The sequence below is a fragment of the Perognathus longimembris genome, chromosome 13, assembly GCF_023159225.1.
Source record: "Perognathus longimembris pacificus isolate PPM17 chromosome 13, ASM2315922v1, whole genome shotgun sequence".
Classification (NCBI taxonomy): Eukaryota; Metazoa; Chordata; class Mammalia; order Rodentia; family Heteromyidae; genus Perognathus; species Perognathus longimembris.
Genome location: NC_063173.1, coordinates 54,396,636 through 54,416,530, shown reverse-complemented (window position 1 = coordinate 54,416,530; position 19,895 = coordinate 54,396,636). Strand labels below are relative to the sequence as shown.

At 52.3% G+C, this 19,895-nt stretch overlaps 1 protein-coding gene across 2 annotated transcripts in view; it reads left to right on the top strand.

The window, feature by feature from the left end:
• Vps37c (VPS37C subunit of ESCRT-I) overlaps window positions 1–19,895 on the top strand; it is a 28,756-nt gene that overhangs the window by 1,458 nt on the left and 7,403 nt on the right. Inside the window, exons 1-2 of one of the 2 annotated variants that reach the window (XM_048360182.1) lie at window positions 3,221–3,443; window positions 19,133–19,230. In XM_048360182.1, coding sequence (XP_048216139.1) covers window positions 19,138–19,230 — 93 coding nt within the window. In that variant the 5' untranslated portion in view covers window positions 3,221–3,443; window positions 19,133–19,137. Of the gene's footprint in view, window positions 1–3,220; window positions 3,444–19,132; window positions 19,231–19,895 lie in introns of those variants that run through there. The other variant, XM_048360183.1, reaches the window with a different exon arrangement.

Sequence of the window (19,895 nt, the reverse complement as noted above, 5' to 3'; positions counted from 1 at the left end):
TCCCCTCAACACATCTGCTTATGTCACAAGTTCACTCAGTCACAACTAACTGCAAAGGAGGCTGGGAAATATAATGTGATGTTTTAGCTGATGGGGCACAACATTGTTCCAAAATAAAATGCCCTCTGTTTTGAAGGGAAGATAGAGGGTGGGTAGTTGTAGGCTGCTGCCAGCCGGTGCCTTTCAGTTCTGTGGATTTTCTGGAGTGCTTGGGCCAATCTGCTGTGCAGAATGTGGGAACCAGAGGCAGCTCTGGGTAAAAAGTTCACAAGACTCCATCTCAACTAATAGGTGGAGGTAGTGGTACACGTCCATCATCCCAGCTATGATGGGAAACATAAAACAGGAGGATCGAGGTCCAGTGGCACACCTGGGCAAAAAATGAAGACTTTACTTTAAAGATCATTTATCTTGCCAGGCGCTGGTGGCTCACACCTGTAATCCTAGCTACTCAAGAGGCTGAGATCTGAGGATTGAGGTTCAAAGCCAGCCTGGGCAGGAAAAGTCCATGAGACTCTTATCTCCAATTAACCACCAGGAAACTGGACGTGGTGCTGTGGCTCAAAGTGGTAGAGATCTAGCCTTGAGCTGAAGAGCTCAGGGACAGTGACCAGGCCCTGAGTTCAAACCCATGACTGCAAAAATTAAAAAGAAAATCGACACAAAAGGTCTGAAAGCATGGTTCAGTAGCAGAGTGCTGGTCTGCCAAGTGCAAAGGCTCTGAGTTCAAACCTCAGTTCTGCTAGACAAATAAAAAGCAGGCTTCACTGACGATAGACCAAATCGGGCTGTACATATACCGCATTGCAAGAGGCTTTTACAATGGCTTCTTCCCATCAAGTCCCCACATCCCTCCCCAACCTCAGCCCCCAAAATGTTCCTGTCTGATGTCCTCACCCCTACATACATTCTGGCTTTCCAGGTCCAGCGTCCAGCAGCTGGGCGCACAGGAAAAGCAACAGAGAGAACTTGCTGCAGAATGGGAGGCAAGGATGCAGGATGGAGGCTTCCACTTGAACCACTTTAGATCCTGATCCAGATTGTCTCAAGGACAGGGACAGCTCCAGACAGGGGACCTCCTCATTTCTTCTCGAATCCCAGAAAGGGTGGGAAAATGAAGGCCTGCCACCAGAGAGGGAGAAAGAGCAGCCTTTCCCTGAGCTATGTGACCCATTTCCTGCTGCTTTCTCTTCTTCTCTCCCTCCCTCGCCCTATTTCTCTTAGGTTCAGTTATGTACTGACCCATCCCCCCAACCCCCTGACTTGGCCATGACACAGGATGCTCCCTTCAACGCTTCCTAGTGTCTGTCACACACATAGGGGCTGATTATGACTGTTTCAGTGTGAGTGTTTTCAAGTATCTGCATAACAAAAAAATACACGTAGGAGCCAGTCCCTGCTTGTTGTTAGAGGAGTTGCAATCTAGGGACAAGGAATGGTTGGATACAGAAAAGCATAGGCCATGCTAAGAAAGAGAGAGGTAGGGATGTCTGAGTAACAGACGAGGGGGACATCCATCTTGGGGTACAACAGGGATTACGTAGAAGTGGAGTCTAAGAGCTGAAAGACAGGAAGGATAAAACTGGGAACAGCAGCGGCTTGCACAGGGGCCCTCCATCTTTCTCTCATGTGCTCTGTGCTGTCAGAATCCAGGCTCCTTCTATTTTATTTTGTCACCAGGTGTGGCCTTTGTTCCTATGTTGCCCCCATGGTTCAAGATGATTGCTCTAGCTCCAGCCATCAAGTCCATGTTCCACTTTTCAATATGATACCAATAAGTCAAAGAGTGACTGAATGTAAATACAAGTTAATCCTTCAGTAGTGTTTTCCAATTTTTTTTCTTTCAAAAGTGATAATGTGCAGAGTTAAAAAATCACATATCAGGGGCTGGGGATATAGCCTAGTGGCAAGAGTGCCTGCCTCGGATACACGAGGCCCTAGGTTTGATTCCCCAGCACCACATATACAGAAAAACGGCCAGAAGCGGCGCTGTGGCTCAAGTGGCAGAGTGCTAGCCTTGAGCGGGAAGAAGCCAGGGACAGTGCTCAGGCCCTGAGTCCAAGGCCCAGGACTGGCCAAAAAAAAAAAAAAAAAAAATTAAAAAAAAAATCACATATCACAAGGGTTTGTGACTGAAAGTTAAGGTCATGTGCCTTGCTCCTTACTATAATTAAGACACAGTTTCAGTAGAACTTTCTGGTGGCTGTTGTCAGTGTAGTCACTCGGACAGTACGTTCACAGTGATGTATGTCCAAAAACAGCAACATGGTATCGTTAAAAGAGTCACCAGACATCTCATTGGAGAAGGGTGATCACCTGACCCAAAGGGCATGAATCCATAGGTTGCCTGGTAGCCAATGAGGTGGCAAGGATGAGGAAGTCCTGTCAGGACTGTTCGTGGTAGGATCTGATATGGGAAATTTGAATTTCCTGTAAGAGTGATGGCACCCAAGGGAAAGGACCAGGAGTGGAATTAAGGGAGGCCTCCAGTGCTGCTTCCCCTGGCACCATGCTTGTCCCTGGACTTCCCCGAAGGTGACCCAGTAATTCACACTTTGCAGAAGCAGGCAATGAGGGTCTTAACGGGCCACAAGGGTTTAATTTTAGGCAGCATGGCTCCCTTAGGCTAGAAGCTCTCCTTCTGAGGCCTCAAGAGACCAAAGGGAATGGCACTGGCTTCCAGGCCTGGTTATCCCTTTCCAAGCTGCGCAGGGAGGAGGGCGTCAGCATCCCCATCCGAGCGCTGCTGTGCCATCTCGGGCGGGTTACAAGTCTCTTTCCATACAGAATGTACTCCAGGTGTGATCTAGGGCTTTGGGCGCGGGTTACCCTGCGGGGGTGGGGCGTGGGGGGACGACCTAGAGCTGTTTGAGGAGCCCAGCCCACACTGGTCAGGTCCAGAACACTGGTTTTGTTTGCCAGGGGACACACTCCATCTGTGGCCGTTTCCAGTCCAAATCGAGCATGCTTGAGTTCCATCTTGGCTGGCCCCATCTGGGGCCTCCTTCAGGGGAGTCCACGGGTTTCCTCTCCGGCTTCCTCTAAGAGCCCAGCAAGGTGCAAAACAGCGCCTTAGCCAGCCACAGGCGCAGGGTTGTCCGCGCACGCGCGCTCCAAGGGACGCCGCGTGGGCGGGGCTTCACGAGGGGCGTGCCCGGAGGGCGGGGTCTCCGTGGCGCGCGCACGCGCAGGCCGAGTCTGGCGGCCCCCGGTGGGTGTGGTTCCGGGCGGCGGCGGGGGCGAGCGTGTGTGGGCCGGCGTCGTGGCAACCCCTAGACCCCGGGCACGAGGCGGGGGTCCCCGACGGGACGCTGACGAGCAGCGTGCCCCCGCTCCCAGCCCGGACGTGGGAGGAGTGTCACATCCGGCGGGGGCGGGCCTCGCGGATCCCGGAAGTGTGGGCGCGGTCGCGGTTTTCCCGCGGTGGCGGCGGCCCGGAGTAGGTGAGCGGGGACCCGGGATGGTCCGGGTGTGCGGCCGGTGGGTGGGGCCGCAGAGGGGAGCGGGAGGGCGAGGGCCGCGCCGCCGGCGGCTCCCGGTGGCCCGGGCTGCCCGCCTCCCCGGGGCGGAGGCCGGCGATTGGGCGCGAGGGGCGCGTGACCCGCGCTGCCGGCTGGCGCGGGCGGTGGGAGCGACCCGGTCGCCCTCCCGGCCCCTCTTTCGCCCGCTAACCCCGGGCGGCTTACAGTCGCTCCTCCGGTATCGTCAGACCCAGTTTCCCCCTCGTACCTAGGGAGAAACTGAGGTGTAAGAGTGAGGACCTGCTCGCCAGTGGGCACCTTGGGGGGGGGGGGGCAGAGCGGGCTTGGAAGGACCCCGACCGACCCTTGTCTTGACCTTTCTTGACCCGGATACGGATCGCCTAGCAGCCCTTCCCCCCGCGACCCTGAGGGTGCAAAGGTCAGGGAGTGGATGCATCCCCAGTGTATGTGGGGCTCCCTTCCACGCTCCCCTTACAGCTCAGACCGGCCGGCCGGCCAGCCTTCCCACCTCGTGCGGTGGGTCGGGGGTGGGGAGGAGTCCCGGGCCGGGCCGTGAGTTACTGCCCTCAGCTGGCTACTCTCCCTCAGCCCAGGCAGACGCACCTGGTCATTCACTGCCACTGTCAGCCTTCAGCCCAAGTCCTTTCGCACTTCCTTCGTTGGTCCGTGTCTCTCCCCCAGGAGTTCTGTTTCTTACTGAGACATCGAAGATGGAGCTACTTTGACTCTCAGTCATTCTCTGACAGCCTTACAGCTGGAGAAGCGGTGGGAACAGCGGCACTTGGCTGCTGTCCAAAGCTACAATCCTGCACAAACCTGATCGTGTGTGTGTTTCTGAGCCTGCCTGTGCATGGCTGGGTGAAATGCTCAATGTTGATAAGTCTGTTCTTGGCGGTCATTGTGCCAAGAAAAAGCCCTTTCCCCCTAGATCATGTTGGAGATCTGGCTCAGAACCTTTGGAATTTCCATGAAGTGGAGCCTTTGCATTATAGATTGCTTCAGCTGGGAAGTTTCTGGTGGCCATGTTGCCTAGCAGGAGCTCTGATTTCTTGTTTGGCTGCCACATGCTGGGTGCTGTCCTTGTCTTTTTGGACATACTCCATTCTGAGAACGCTCCAAATAGATGGGGATTTCGTTTGACAGGTGAAAGGAGTTGCAGCGATATTAGGAACTTGGCTAATGTTAGCCAGTGAGAGGCAGAGTTTTACTTATTTTCATGCCAGTACTGATGCTTGAACCCAAGGCTTCATACTCTCTCTTAGCTTTTATGCTCAAGGCAGGTGCTCTATCACTTGAGCCACAGCTCCATTGTTGGCTTTTTTTTTTTTTTTTTTTTTTTTTTTTTTGCGCCAGTCCGGGGCCTTGGACTCAGGGCCTGAGCACTGTCCCTGGCTTCTTCCCGCTCAAGGCTAGCACTCTGCCACTTGAGCCACAGCGCCGCTTCTGGCCGTTTTCCGTATATGTGGTGCTGGGGAATCGAACCTAGGGCCTCGTGTAGCCTCGTGTATCCGAGGCAGGCACTCTTGCCACTAGGCCATATCCCCAGCCCCTCCATTGCTGGCTTTTTAAGAAACTTATTATGTAAAGGTGATATACAGATGGGTTACAATTACATATGTCAGGTAATGAGTACATTTTTTTTTTTGGACAATGTCACCCCATCCCTCACTTTTCCAGTTTTCCCCTCCTGTCCCCACCCACAGGTTGTACAGTTCATTTTCAGCAATAGTGTCTAGTGAGTATAACTGCTGCATTTGGTCACTGCCAGCTTTTTGGTGGTTAATTGGAGATAAGAGTCTGACAGACTTTTCTGTCCAGGCACTCTTCAAAGCTGGATCCTCAGATCTTAGTCTCCTGAGTAGCTAGGATTACAGGCATGAGCCATCCGGTGCCTGATCCCAGGAATCTATTTTTAACAAGTGTACCTGTGATTCTTTAAGGAAAACATTAAAATTTGCTAGGCTACTGGGATCTTGGAAGTGAAATTAATACCAAGGAATTAAAAAAACCATTTGCTTTCAGCTTTGAAATAGGCTACTGTGCTGTAGAAAGGGCTTTGGGGGTAAATGGCCTCACAAATCATTTCTGGACACTATTGGCCACTGGTTGAGGGGGTTTTCCAGACTGACCTCATCAGGCCATGGAAGGCCTCACTTTCTCTGTCATGTGGGACTTCTGTTCAAAGTTTCCTGGCAAGATCTGGAGTTTAGGGGAGGTTCTGATTTGTTTCAGGATTGTTTTCCTTTGACACAAGTTTCTGTAAGGGGGAGTGTGGTAGGTTTTGCTGGTACCCATTTGTAGGTACCCATTTCATCCTTGCCTCTGTATCTGCTTTCACATGTTATGAGATATTTGCTCAGCGAATATCAAACTGGTTTGTCTTGATTGAACCGGGATTGACAACACTTAGAGAGCCCCTGGGGCTGAGGATGGGCTGGGGAGGAGAGGGGGGAGGAGCCTCCACTAAGAACATCAGGAAAATGACTCCAGTGAGGCAGGCCTAGCTTTGGAGACCCTATAAGTACTTTTGATCTCACTGCTATTTATCTGGGCCCTTCTCAGCAGGATTGCAAGGAGTAAAGGAACAGAAAGAGCATTATAGTATTACTCTATGTTCTCCTGTCCAGTAAGCATGGGTTTCTAATTAAAATCCTTCATAAGTAGAGGACATAACTTGGTATGACTTGAATTGTCCTAAAGTTACTGAGACTTGTTCTATAGGGCTCAGGACATGGTCCACCGATCACTAAAGAGATCACTAAAGAGAGGACTTATTCCCCTGTTGTTGAAGAATAAACAAGGAGTGCTCTGTCAATTTCAGTAAGTCAGGTGGTGCTTACGTCTTCAGCGTTTTTCTTCTGGGCTTCCGGTCTCCTGTTCTGCCACACTGCTCTCAGGCGAGGGTTTACCCGGGTCTCTGTTGCAGCACAGGGTCTGGGAGGTGATGTGTCCTGGAGGACTGTGATCCAGGGAGAGAGGGTGTCACTTACATAGCCAGTCATGCATGGCCCCTAGTGGTCATGGGTAGGGAGGTCCAGAGCAGCCCAGTGTGGGGCTGTTAGGATGGGTCATAGGTGGGGATCATCTGAAGGTCACTTGAAGCTGTCCTGGCAGAAGAGGAGCCTCTTGGTAGGTAGTGACCCTGACAAATGTGACAGACAGGTGTCTCTGGTCCGGCACAGAACCTCTTCTGGGTGCTGGAGGCTGCTCTGAGGTCTCCCCTGAGAATAGGTGGCTGGATGGGAGGATTCTCCCGGCAGTCAGGATGTTAAAACAGCTTTGATTGTGGGCTCAAGAAATCCTAGGGACCAGGCTGCTTGGTTGACAGCTCCCTAGATTTCTGAGAGAATGGCTGAGGTGGTGGTTATTGTGGCCTCTGTTGGAACTTGAGGGGTGGCACCAAGGTCCCTCACGCTCCCCTCGGACTCAGGCACTGGAATGATAACCGATAATAGTGACACTTCGGATCCCCCTCTGTCAGGCTCTTGGACAGCTACCTGATTTGTTGTCACCCACTGTGGCCAGCTAGTCAGGATCCGACAGCGGCCGATCTCTCAGCTTGTACGGCTTCCGTATGTAAAAGGAACTTCAGAGGATGGTTTGACAACAGAGATCTGTCTTGAAACCTTTCTTTGGTTGTTTATATTTTTGTGCTGGTCCTGGGTCTTGAACTTAGGGCCTGGGTACTGTCCCTGAGCCTTTTCGTTTAAGGCTAGTGTTCTGTCACTTGAGCCACAGCTCTACTTCTGGCTTTTCCGTGTTTAACTGAAGAAAAGAGTCTCATGGACTTTCTTGCCCAGGCTGTCTTTGAACCAAGATCCTCAGGGCTCAGCTTCCTGAGTAGCTAGGATTACAAGCGTGAGCCACTAGTACGTACCCAGCAGCCTGTGACAGTTATTTTTGCCATAGTGTCTTGCCTCCTGGCCTGGCTTGCTCTAGAACCTCAATTGGTCTACCTTAGGCTTCCTGTCATAGTTAGGATGACAGGCGAGTACCACAGCACCCACCTTCTTCCATGGAGATGGAGTCTTGAATATTTTTTTTTGTCCAAGCTGGCCTTAAACCACAGTCCTACTATTTTCAGCCTTCTAAATAGCTTGATAGGATTATAGGTGTGAGCCATTAGTGCCCTATTTTGAAGCTGTATTATTAATTGTGTGAACATTTGGGGGGTATTGGATAGCTTGGATGAGTTGACCTTTCTCATTATGAAATGACCCTTTTAACATGGAAATCTTCTTTGCTCTGAAATCTATTTCATATTAATATAGTCAACCAGTGTTTCAAAAATTGGTGTTACTGGACTGTTAGTAGATTGATATCTAGAGCTCCTACAGTCCGATAATGAAAAATAGACAAGGGGTTACAGGCATGGCTCAGGTGGTAGAGTGCCAGCCAGTGAGCAAAAGCATTAGATACTGACTTCAAGTCCCAGTCTCAGACCAAAATAAATAAATAAAAACAGACAGTTCAAAAGTTGGCAAATGATCTGAATAGATATCTCTCCAAAGATGATAAATGTCCTCCAAAAACACACAAAAAGATGTTCAGCATCACTGGGCATTTGGGAAATGCAAATTAAAATCACAACGTATAATTAATATCGCTTCACACCTGTAAGTGTTGAAAAATGTAAGTGCTTGTGTATGCCAATTTCCACAGTGTAGGAAGTGGTGTGGAAATTCTGGAGAAAATTAAGCAAAGTTACCTCATGACCTAGAAATCCCTTTTCTGGGTATGGACCCATCCAAAAGAAGCAGGAGCAGGAACTCAAAGAACTGTGTTCACAGTAGCATTATTCACGGTAGAAAGAGGGAAACAGCCCGGGTGCACATTAGCAGAGGGACAAGTAAGCATGCATGTATCCGGTAGACTGCCTCAGAAGGAAAGCCAGACACGTGCTGTGCCTTGTCAATCCTTGAAGACCTGCTGTGTGCTGTCTTGGGTAGCTGACTAAGAGTAATTGTCACATGGCCGCTGTTTGGACGTGGTTTTGTCTAGAGGTAGATTGATAGAACAGAAGGGAGAATGGTGGTTGCCAGAGGTGGAGGTAGGGAAGAGGAAGGTCTTTTTTTTTTTTTTTTTTTTAACATTTCTTGTAGTATTATTCAGTTAATGAATTCCTTCAGCTTTTGGGTGCCTGAGGAGTATTTATTTTGCTTTTGGGTTTATTAGAAAATTTTCTAGGGATAGAGTTCTAAATTATTTTAAAATTCTTTAAGAGTGCTTTAGTGCCTGGTTACACCTTGTTTCTTGTTCTGAATTTTGGCTCCTTCCTCCCAGATTCTCTGCCCTGTGAATGCTGGCTGACTTGACCTTCGCTCTTCCCACTCGCGTGCATGCCTGGAGACATTTACCTCGTTTGCTTCCCTGTAAGGGTCACTCTTCTGGGCTGCCTTATGTCCAGTATTTAAAAGTGATTGTGGAGCTGGACACCAGTGGCTCATGCTTGGAATCTTACTCATGAGACTGATATCTGAGGATTGAAGTTCAAAGCCAGCCCAGGCAGGAAAGTTTGTGAGACCCTAATATCCAATTAGCCAACAAAAAACCAGAAGTGGAGCTATGGCTCAAGTGGTAGAGCACTAGATTTGAGAAAAAAAAAGTTGAAGATCAGCACCCAGGCCCTGAGTGCAAGCCCCAGGACTGGCATGGGTGTGCATGCAAGCGCGTGTGCACACACAATAAAAAAGTGATTGTGTCATTTATTTTGTCTGGTTGGTTGTTTGGTTGAGGTGGGAGAGTGAGTCTGTTCTGAGCTTGTTCATGTTGGCCAAAGCAGAAGTTCCTGTCCAGGGGGCGCCTTGTGTGGGAACCTAGGAGCTGGTCTGCAGAAATGAATGATACGTGGTGGGCTGTGCCTTTGGGGAGCTCAGCTTCTGGCTAGAGAAACTTGCTGATTTCAAGTGTTAGCTTCAGAGAACCCTGGGAGAGCATGGAACCTGTGGGAGGAATGAGCCCAGAGAGCTTCACAGAGAAGCTGACATCTGACGGATAAGCTGGCATTCGCTCAGTGAAGAAGTTGAGGGAAAGTAGTTGAGGCACAGGCAGGGTGGGCTTTACTAAGTACACTAGAGAGCAGGATCATTGGCCAGAGACCGGAAAGGATGCTTTCTGTGCCGGGACTAGAAGATGAGACGGAAGTGCTGGGGTGGAATGAGCAGCCTGCGGGTGCTAGCGGGGGAGCTGAGTAGGAAGGGAGGTTCAGAGTCAGCCAAGGCGAGGAGCATGGCATTTCCATTGTCACACCAAGGCACTGGGGAGTCATGGAAGGTTTTAAAGCAGGGCCAGGAGAACACTGATTGTTCCGGGTGTGTGCAGGAGAGCAGGAGAGGGCTGAGTGTCTTAGAACCAAGCAAGCAGCTTCTGGAGGGGTTGGCTCAGGGTAGACATTCTGCACAAGGGCGAACCTAGGTCTAGCACCTCGTGTAGCCGCTGGCAAGCTGCCTTCGTCCTGTTTGATAGTGGCCTTCTGGGCTCCTGGCTGAGTCATGTATACGGGGAGGCTCTGGCTCAGTTTCTCATTATATGTGGCCAGACTGTCACCCTCAGTGCACCTGTCTGGCTGTTTATGATTCTGCCGGCCCCAGGAACTCAGGGGGTGTGCAGTCAGCCCACCTTCTACCAGCCTAGGGTGGCCACGAGCCGACCAGAACAGCAGACTCGACATGTTGGAATCCGAACAGACACAGCGAGTAACCGTGTGTGGATCCCTGGTGTTTGTCCTGAGTGCCTCTCTGCCTTGACCTTGGTTCCTCTTGATCCTTCTGGGTCATTGAGTCTGCCTGCTGGGCTTGCCCTGCGCAGAGCAGAAGCCTAGGGTGGGAAGGAGGAGCAGCAGGGTGTCCATGCCCTTCCCCAACCGTCTGAACTGCCAGACACAGGAGGAACACATGGAAGCTGGGTGTGAAGTCATTTAGGATGTTTTTCAAGGTAGAACCAAAGCAGGAAGAGGCCTCTCCCAGGGGCTGGGTTTATTGTTAGGAAGTTTGCCAGTAGGCTTCCTGTTCAACCCTCTGTTCTTGGCCATCCATCCTTGACTGGAGCTGAATGCTATTGATCTGATTTCATCTAGCTGTCAGAGTGGTTGTTTTGTTGATGGGCACTGTCCCCGGGGGATCCTAAGTTCCTGTCCTCAGAGTGGAGTCAGCGTGCGAAGTGCTTGAGTTGCTGGGGTTAGAAGGGCAGATGCAAGAGCTTAGCCACAGATCCCCAAACCGTCATCGTTTCTTGAGCCCACATGAAAACCTGCTTCCCAAAGCCCCGTCTTAGAACAAACCAGAGAGATTGTATCCCCAAGCCAGCTAGTGAAGAGCACCAGGATTGTGGCCTTCGCCTTGGGTATACGCCGCAGAGACACTGTCTGGAGGAGGCCCAGGTCAGGTGCCACCGGGGCCCCTGGCCCTTGTGCTAGCCAAGTAACATGGACTTCCCTGCTAGGACTGCATCGTGCTGGGTTCTGAACACGATCTCACAGGCCCTGCTCCTCGTCGGCTAGCTGAAGCCCACTGCTGTGTTTCACGCCTATGAGCCTGTTCGAAGCGGTGTGGCGCAGGTTAAGCTGCCTGCCAGAACACCTACATGGAACCTCAGGCTCCACCATTTCCTCCCGTGGGGCTGTGGGCAGGTGCGGAACTTCTCTTGGGTCCAGTTTCCACCTCTGTAAAGAGGAAAGCCCAAGGCTGTCCAGTGTGGGGTGCCTTAGGACTGGGGCCGGGGCGCAGTGAAGTAAGTACCTAGGACAGCGCCCTGTGCCCAGAACTCTCACCCTAGCTGTATCTGTTCTACTTCAGGGACCCCGAACCCTGGCATGTACCCCTTCTCTCTGCCGCAGAGCCCACCTGACTTCTTGCTGCTCATAAGACCTCACAGCCGAAGGGGAGAGGAGCCGGCTTGGTGGGCGCTGAGGTTGGAATGGTGGGGGGAGGGGGGGCACTTGGGCAGTGGTTGCCACGTGCCATGGCCTCTCTGTGGAGGTGGGGAGGAGGAGATGGCTAGTCTTGGGAAGGCTGAGGGAGCAGGAAGCTGTGTCTTTTCAATTTTTTTATTATTATTAAAGGGATGTACATTGGGATAATGAGCGTGTTTCTTTTTGGACAGTGTCATCCCTTCCTTTGCTTTCCCCCTGTGTCTCCTTCTTGCTTCTGCCCACAAGTTAATGTAGTTCATTTTCCACATAGTGTATACTGAATACCATGCTTGCATTTGTTCATCCTTCTCCCTTCCATTTTGGTGCCCCTTCCCCCTCTGGGGCCCCCAAAGAAAGAAAAAAGAACAAAACAAAACAGAAAGCAAAACCTGCCACTGCCACCACCAACCAAAGACCCAAGTTTCCATTTCCTGGAGTTTGTTTTGATAAATGGTATTTTAAATGTTCAGAGGCATTACGCCTTTGGGTTCCTCCCCTAAGACTCACTGCTTGTGTAGGAAACAGTGTCTTAAGAACTGACTCCATACTGGGCACTGGTGCTTCACACTGTAATCCTAGGTGAGGATTAAATCCTACGAGGCGGAGGTCCGAGGATTGAGCCAGCATGAGCAGCAAAGTCCGTGAGTTTTTTTTTTTTTTTTAATTATCATCTCTAGTTAACTACCAAAAAATCTGAAAGTGGATGTGTGGCTCAAGTGGTAGAGTGTCAGAGTGAAAAAGCTAAGGGACAATCTCCTGCCCAAAGTTCAACCCCCAAACGAAACTAAAGAAACCTGGGCTCAGTGGAGCTCAAGCACTTGGGTCTTGAGAAAGAGCTCCACAGAGAGAGGGACCCGTGTGCAGCCTCGGGCAAGGCGGGTGGGGGCTAGGCTCAGGTCAGAGGCTTTAGAACCCAAGTGTCCAGTTGGGCCTGAGCATTGTGGGCGACCCAGGTGTCTGAGCTGGCCCACTGGGGGACTGGGGGGAACTGCAAGAAGGCAAGTCTGGGTTGCTGACAGCTGTGGTGACTGGGAGGGGACAGGTATGGTGTTGGGGTCTCAGCCTTGGGGGGACTCTGGATCACCAAAGGGAAGGAAGGAGCCCGGTTCTCAGGGGTCAGGGCTGGTGATTCCGCCCAGGGAGCGAATGAGCCTGCTTCCTGAAGTCTGTCCCTTCTGGGGCCACGCCTGGCACGGTGAACAGGTTCGTCACCCCTGGAGGCTCTCCTGAGGGCTCTGCCTCCCAGGGGTGTGGCAGGTGGAGTTTATTAGTAACCCACAAAGCAATAGGCTAGTTGTGTAAATATTTACATAAAGGTGACCATTTCCTTGAGGAAACATTATCTTGAGAGACTGTACATTCCCCTCGAGATGTGTCTACACGTGTATTTGCAGACCTCTCAGACTTCGGTTTGTATTGATTTGGAGCCAGTGTGGAAAGCCACACCCTTTGCTTTCCTCTGGACTCAGCTCGTTCAGAGTCCTCTGCTGTGAACTTAGCTGGTGGCCCGGCAAGGTTGACAGGCCAGGTTTTGTAATCATAGGTGTGAGGCTGCGGGGTTATCGTCGCCTCCTGCCTGCTATGCCAGCCTCTGCACAGTGTCTGTTCCGGCACTTTTAGGAATTGTTTAATTCTTATTAAATACTTATAACCCTGTGGTAGTGGTTGTACTAATGCTGTTTTACAATGAGAAATGGAATGAGAAAGGTTGAGTAATTTGCCTAAGGTGATATAATTAGTAAAAGGTCATCGAAATGGAACGGCGGGATCTAAGTCTAGAGCTGTCTGGCTCTCAAGCTCTGCCCTCTTTTCCGCCACTTTCACACTGGCTTGACTGTAGCACTGGTTGGGGGTACAAGATTTCCACCTCCCAGCCCCAGCAACTGCTTAGAAAGCTTTGAGGCGGGACTGGGGCTGTACTTGAGCGGTAGAGTGCTTGCCGAGCCTGCACAAGGCCCTGGATTCCATCCTTGGCACAGCAAGTAACAGAGGCAAACCCCACAAAGTCTCCATCCTGTAGTTTACACTCCTTCGCTTTATTATCAGTGGTGCTGGGGCTTGAACTCTGGGCCTCACACTTGCTAGGCTGGTGTTCCACTGCTAGAGTCATGTCCCCTGGATGGCCAGCCCTCCCTTCTTTTGCTTCAATTTATTTTAGATCGGGTCCCTAGCGTTTGTCCAGGCCAGCCTTGCACTGTGGTCCTTCCATCTTTGCCTTCTTAATAGCTGATATTACAAGCAGGCACTACTTAAACGACCAGCTCAGTGATGCTTTGGGTCAGGTGAGCCGAGCCTGGTGGTTTGTTTTGTTTTTACTATCTCCGGGAGTCTGATACTTGGGGGACACAGCCAGAATCATTCTTGGAAGAGAAAGTGAGATCAGGTCAACAAATATTTCCTCTGTAAGCTGCAAGATTAGGAGGGTTACCACAGTGACAGCAGATATTTTTGGTATGGGGGTAGGGTGGGGGCGTGCCCTGTAACATGGGCTCATCTTCCAGCACTCTGGGCGGATGTGGACACTTTGCAGAAATGGAGGGACTTTACTACTCTTGTTGCAGTGTGATTTCAGGCTCAGAGTCCTGGGAAGTGGGTGTTGGCTGGCAGAGGGGAGGAGAGGGACTGGAGCCTGCAGAGAGCCAGAGGGTGGGCCTGCCCTACCCCACAACTTTGCTTGACCAAGTATCACACCCCAGGATCCTCAGGAGTTGCCCCCTAGTTGCCAGATTCTCCCTGAGAGGCTCAGAAGTTTGCAAAATCCCTTCAAGGTGTTCACCTAATCTGAACCTCACAACAACCCCTAGAGGGGATTATTATACACCCCACTTTCCAGGTAAGGAGCCCAAGGTTATGGGATGGATGGAGGCCACGTAGTGCGGTAGAATCAAGCACAAACCCAGGTTGGCGGTCCCTAAAGTGCTTTTCCTTGCAGCCTATGGAGACAGAACTGGCATTACCTGCTTAGACAGTTGTGGCTGTGCCCCACAAGCCAGCTCTGGACTCAGTGGCTCACCTTGCTCCATTCCAGAAATTACTGCATGTGGTATTCTGGCTTTCCTCCCCCCTCCCCCCCTTAGTTCTTGAAAGGATCGCTGATCAGCTAAACTTTATTGTTGAGCTTAGTAGTCATGGCAAAGATCCTAGACCTGGAGGCTTGCCCTGCCTTTGAGCCCCCATGGGCAGTCTACCCCCTCCCTGCCCCTTCTGGGGAGTGGCAGAAATGGCAGCACAGTTGGCCTAAATCCCTGGCCCTAATCTGCCTCTGCGCCTGCCTATCTTCTGCTAGATGGTGTTCTGCTTGTTCAGTGTGTGAAGCGATGTAGTCAGGATAGAAGGTTGTGACCAGCAGCAGGGCAGAATGGGCAGACCTCATCTCCCCTTCCTGCCTCTGCCTCTCCCCCTCAGGCATGAATGCATGGCCTGGGCTGCTGGTGTCCCAGGAGGGGCTCCTGGGTGCCCGAACCTACATTTCTGTCTGCTCTGCCCACTGCTTCCACCTGCATGGCTGTGATTTTTCCTACCCAGGTGCGGCTGGCAAAGGGGGAAGTAAAGATTTCAGGTCACAGACCATAGCCCCTGGGTATTAGTAGCTCACCCTGAGATCTGCCAGGCCTCCTCCCCCCCTCCCCCGCATTCCACCAGCAGGAGGGGCTTGCTGCTCCCCAGTGGTCTCTTCGCCCCTGTGGCCTCTGGTTGCCCTGCTCAGCCCTGGTAGATGGCTACAGTTGTGACTTCTGGTGGAGGTGAAAACTCCAGAGGCGATAAAAAAAAAAAAAAAGGGGGAAAAAGAGAAACAAAAGCAAGCCTGTGTCCTCAGGGGGTGCTGGGTAATGGGGACCATTGTCCCCTCACTGTGCCAAGAGCACTGACGGCAGCTCCTGCCTTCCCACCTAAGTCCCCGGGGGACCACCTCTGAGCTGACTGTCCACCCTCCTGCCTGTGAGGACTGCGCTGCCTCCTCCCTCCTCTGGACCTTCAGGGGCTGGGTAGAGGCCTCTGGCCTCCCCACTGCGCTTAAGGGGGGGGGTGGGGGGATGGGGAGTGGGACTTTTCAAATGCAAAACTGGAGGCTTGGGTGGGCTTTGCTTGTTAAGGTGGTGCTACAGTTTGCAGTGACAGCATAGATTTCCCCACATACCTCTGCCCCCTTAACTCTCCATCCCTGGATGCAGAAGCTTCTGGGGCTTGTCCTGTAGTAGCTATTTGATGAAGGCTTGGGGGGGGGGGGGGGGGAATGAATCCAGGCAGGGGTGAGTGTGGGCCTTGTGCTCACATGTCCCGGTGTTTGGCTGTCTGTCACTAGCTAGCTCCTCCCCCCCCTCCCATTTCTGAGCAGCCTCTTTGAGGAGCCATCTGGAGCTGGTCCGTGCTGGGCACCGGGAAGACAGAGGTGAATGAAGCATTCTCCTGAGCACAGGGGGCTTTTCTTAACCCCGCCACACCTCTGGCATCAAGAAGCGCCCATCTGCCATGTTGGTCGTGGGAGGGGTCTGCATCAGGACCCGGTTGTCGAGGTCCTGAGGAAGTGGGACTTGTCAGGCCCTTCAGACAAAAGCCCATGGATTCTTGGTCCCAAGTGCAGTCAGTGACCCTCAGTGCTCTGTAATGTCCCGAGTAGTGCTGATGGCCACTCCAAGAGGCTTCTGGATAACAGCTGCTGGCTGCAGGGCCCTGGACCCATTCTTAGAGGTCTGCTCTGTTGGCCGTGGGCACAGGGCTGCCCAGTCTTCCCAGCTCCTTTTCCAGAGCCGTGTGTGTCCTTTCTGCCTCTCTGGGTGGCTCTGGGGACAAGTGACGTGAGAGGAGAGGTGCTGGGTCCTTCTGCTGGGCCGGGCTGTGGTCAGTCTTGAGCCGGCGCTGGCCTGACCTGAGGTGCGTGCTGAGGCAGTGTGAGCCCCGCTGTGCCCCCCAGGGCCGGCGGAGGTGGGGGCAGAGGTGGGATCATGGGTGCACCTGCTTGCCTGAGCCTGTAATCTCTGGATCTTGGGCTTTATAAATAACTGGTGATGAGGCTCCTCCTGTGACGGGCTGGGCTGGGCTGGGCTGGGCTGGTGGGATAAAGGAATACGTGTGAATGGTGGCTGGGTCCTCTGGCTGTTGGACCCCTAAAAGCTTATGCAACCTTGGGCTCTTCTTGTTTCTTTAACTGGGCTTTCCTTAAGCCCCGTGCTTGCTTTACTCACGGAGTTGATGATCCGAATTAATGGGAGAGTCCGCAGTGACTGATCATTGAAGACAGAAAGCAGTTTTGAGACCATAGGGCTTATGTTCCCATCTTACAGGTAAGGAAAATTGAGCTCCTCGAAAGAAAATGGCCTCCAGCTGTTTGGCAGAGTTTGAAGGCCTGGGCATGCTTTGCTTAGAAGAGTAGGACTGTGTGTCACACAGCCTGGCAGTGCCTCTTGAAGCAGGAGAGGCCAGGGCAGAGCAGGGACCATTGGTTGGCTTAGGCAAATCAGCAGGCCTGGCTTCCCTTGACTCTCCCTCGAGGTGCTGGCCTCAGCATCAGCGTTGGGCCTGTTGCTCCTGATAGCACACTGGCCGACTTGGCTGTGGAAGTGCATTTGGGTCTTGAGTAAAGCCTGACTCAGTAGAAACAACACAGCTGGTGTTTGTGCCCTGCCTTTGCCTTGGTTTCTTTTGTTCTGTGGGGTGGGATTCCACTCACCTGAGCTTCTGCAGGGAAGAAGGGAACAGATAAGCACCAAACTGTGGTAGCACAAACAGAAACTTTAATGCTCTGGGTCTGAAGGAGGACTGGAGACTCTGGCTTTAAGCAAAGACCCCAGGTGATCCAGACATACCTGTTGAGAAGCCTGGGCCCACCAATATCCTGCTGCTTCTAAGCTGTGTGAGCTTGGCTGGTTTCTCCATCTCTCTGAGCCACCGCTGTGAGACTGGCTCATGTCCCTGCCCCCACCGTGTGAGGGTCTTCAGACACTCACGTAGAACTTACTTTGTTCGGGGTCCCACTGTGTTTCACAAAGGGTAGATACTATAGCTGGTGAATGGTGGAGTCAGGATTCAAACCCAGGTAGCCTATTTCCAGAGTTTGTTCTCAAAAGGACCCTGAAGGTCTCCAAGACCCTTTCCAGCCGTCCATGGGTCCAGAGTGATTGTCATCACAAATTTAAAATACTGGCCATTCTAACTCTCCTCATAGGAGTACACATCATCTGTGGGGTGGCGTGGCCTGTTAGCATGTCATTGGTCTGGTGGCTAAAGGAGCATGTGCTTTTGCATTTTTGTATTTCAGAAATTTTGCACTTTTGACCAGGAGTGGTGGCTCGTGCCTGTAATCCTTTCTTCTTAGGAGATGGAGATAGGAGTGCAGTTCTAGGACAGCTGAAAGCACAGGCTTCTATCTGAAAGAGAAAGCAGAAGGACCGGGAGCACGGTTCAAGTGGTAACGCATCTGCTTAGCAAATGCAAGGATCTGTGGTGTCCAGTGTCCGTCCTCGCATTGAGAAAGTGCTTTGCCTGCATCCCATGTCAGTGAACCTGTGAGGGAGGTGCTGTTGTGAGGACCATGTTACAAGGAAGAGCCCGCGGCTCAGACTGCTTTCACTGGCACAGCTTAGCTCTGTTGACGGACTGGATACCCAGGGCCTTGTGCGTGCTCACAGGTGTCTACCACTGAGCCGCCATGCCCGTCTCAGGGCCTCTGTGTGTGCAGCTCTCCATCAGATAAAGTCACCATGTTGTTTGTCCTTTTCATAAAAGGGGACACCTCTCATAGCTTCGCTGGGATCTCAGTCGTAAGCCAGGGCTTTCCTGGCAAAGTGACTGCTTCTTTCTGACAGTCTGAGGAGACACCCGGTGGAGAAACTGAGCCCCGGAGAGAGCTGCTTCTGTAACCCTTGCTCTTGATTCCCAGTTGCTTGCCTGGGTGTCATCTGCCTGACTCCTCCACGGAGCACCAGCAAGGGAGCTGTGGAGGACCCTCAGTTGTGGGTGCTGGAGTCTTCTGAGAGCCACTGACATTTGTAGTGAGAACTAGCATTCAAGCTGGAAATTGCACCTCTAGAATAGATAAAATACCTAAAAATGGAAGCTTCTGCCAGGAGAAAAGCGGTACTGGACTTGCGTGCTGCTTCTTCTCTGACCCCGGGCTTTCTTCCTGGGCCTGCCTGTGACCATCTGTCACATGGGTGATGGATGTCCCTGGGGGCAGCTGACACCAGCTCCCTTTGGGCCGATGGGTTTCTTTCACCCCTGGCTGCCCCATGGCCAGTTTGGTGACATCTTTTTTTCTGCTCGGAGGAGGACGCATGTGACAGTCCACTTGGGGGACATGGGGGGAGGGCTGCACTTGCAGGGAACACTTGTTCCTGAGGTTACTGGTGCTCTAAATATAACAATCAGAGACACAGTTGGGCTGGTGATGTTGAAGTCGCAAAGCCTCGTGTGTGGGGCTTGGTGTATTTCTAGTTCAGACAGAAATAGACACCTACCAAGGGCGGGATGGCATCGGTGTTGGTGAATTTAGGTTCCGACTTGTTCTCTGGCCCCGTGCTGTCTTTCCCTCTCTGTGCCTTGGGGAGTGCTGTTTAGCACTGCAAGGATTGTGGGTTTGCCTCTGGTCCCCAAGGGGCTCTCGCACGCCTTGTGGCTGGTGTCCCCAGGGAGAGGGATGGGCAGAACCGAAGTTCAGGCATGTGCTGTGTACTCGCTGGGCCCCTCACCCTTTGCCCAAGCCCATGACGCCCCATCTTCACCGGGGTGTTGCTGTGTGTCACAGGAACGATGGAGACGCTGAAGGATAAGACCCTGCAGGAACTGGAGGAAATGCAGAATGACCAGGAGGCCATTGAGCGGCTCGCCCTGGAGTCCCCCGAGGTAAGGGGCTGTCACGGGGCCTGCGAAGCGGCAAATGCACCTCATGGATGCTGGCTTACTAGGAATGTAGCCAGATTCATTTCCCTATTCTGTGGATTTTCCATCCTGCTTTGGACCCAGCCAGAGGAACCCCGGAGGCTTTCAGGCCAGGTCTTGGGGTCCCTGGAAGCTGGGGAGTGGCAGGCAGTCCAGACTGCCTTGCATACCTGGACTTCCTGGGAGCCCAGATGTCCCAGGATTGGGCACGCTGTGCTCCAGCCTGAGTCTGGAGGCAGCTCTCGAAGCACCGAGCGGTTTGGTGCCCTCCTTTCCCCAGCAGGCTGTGTGGCCTGGTATCTTCAGGTGACTGTCAGCCTTTAGGAGCTGCCCTTGGCTGGGATGTAGTTCACTTCTCTCTGTTCTGTCCTGGCTTCCATCAGAACTGACACTAGTAGTCTCCACTACTCACAAGGCCCTTGTTCACAGGGATAAACACAACCTGCTGTATGGACAGAGCCTTACACTTAACACGCAGGTCCTGTCCTCCTGTGACTTCTGAAAGATGGAGTTGTCAGGTGACAGTCATCCTTTGGAATGTCTACAGCCTGCCCAATGGTGCTTGAAGCTCCTGACTGATGCGAGGGAGAGACACAGGCACAAAAAACCCCCACCAAGTTCGCCAGAAA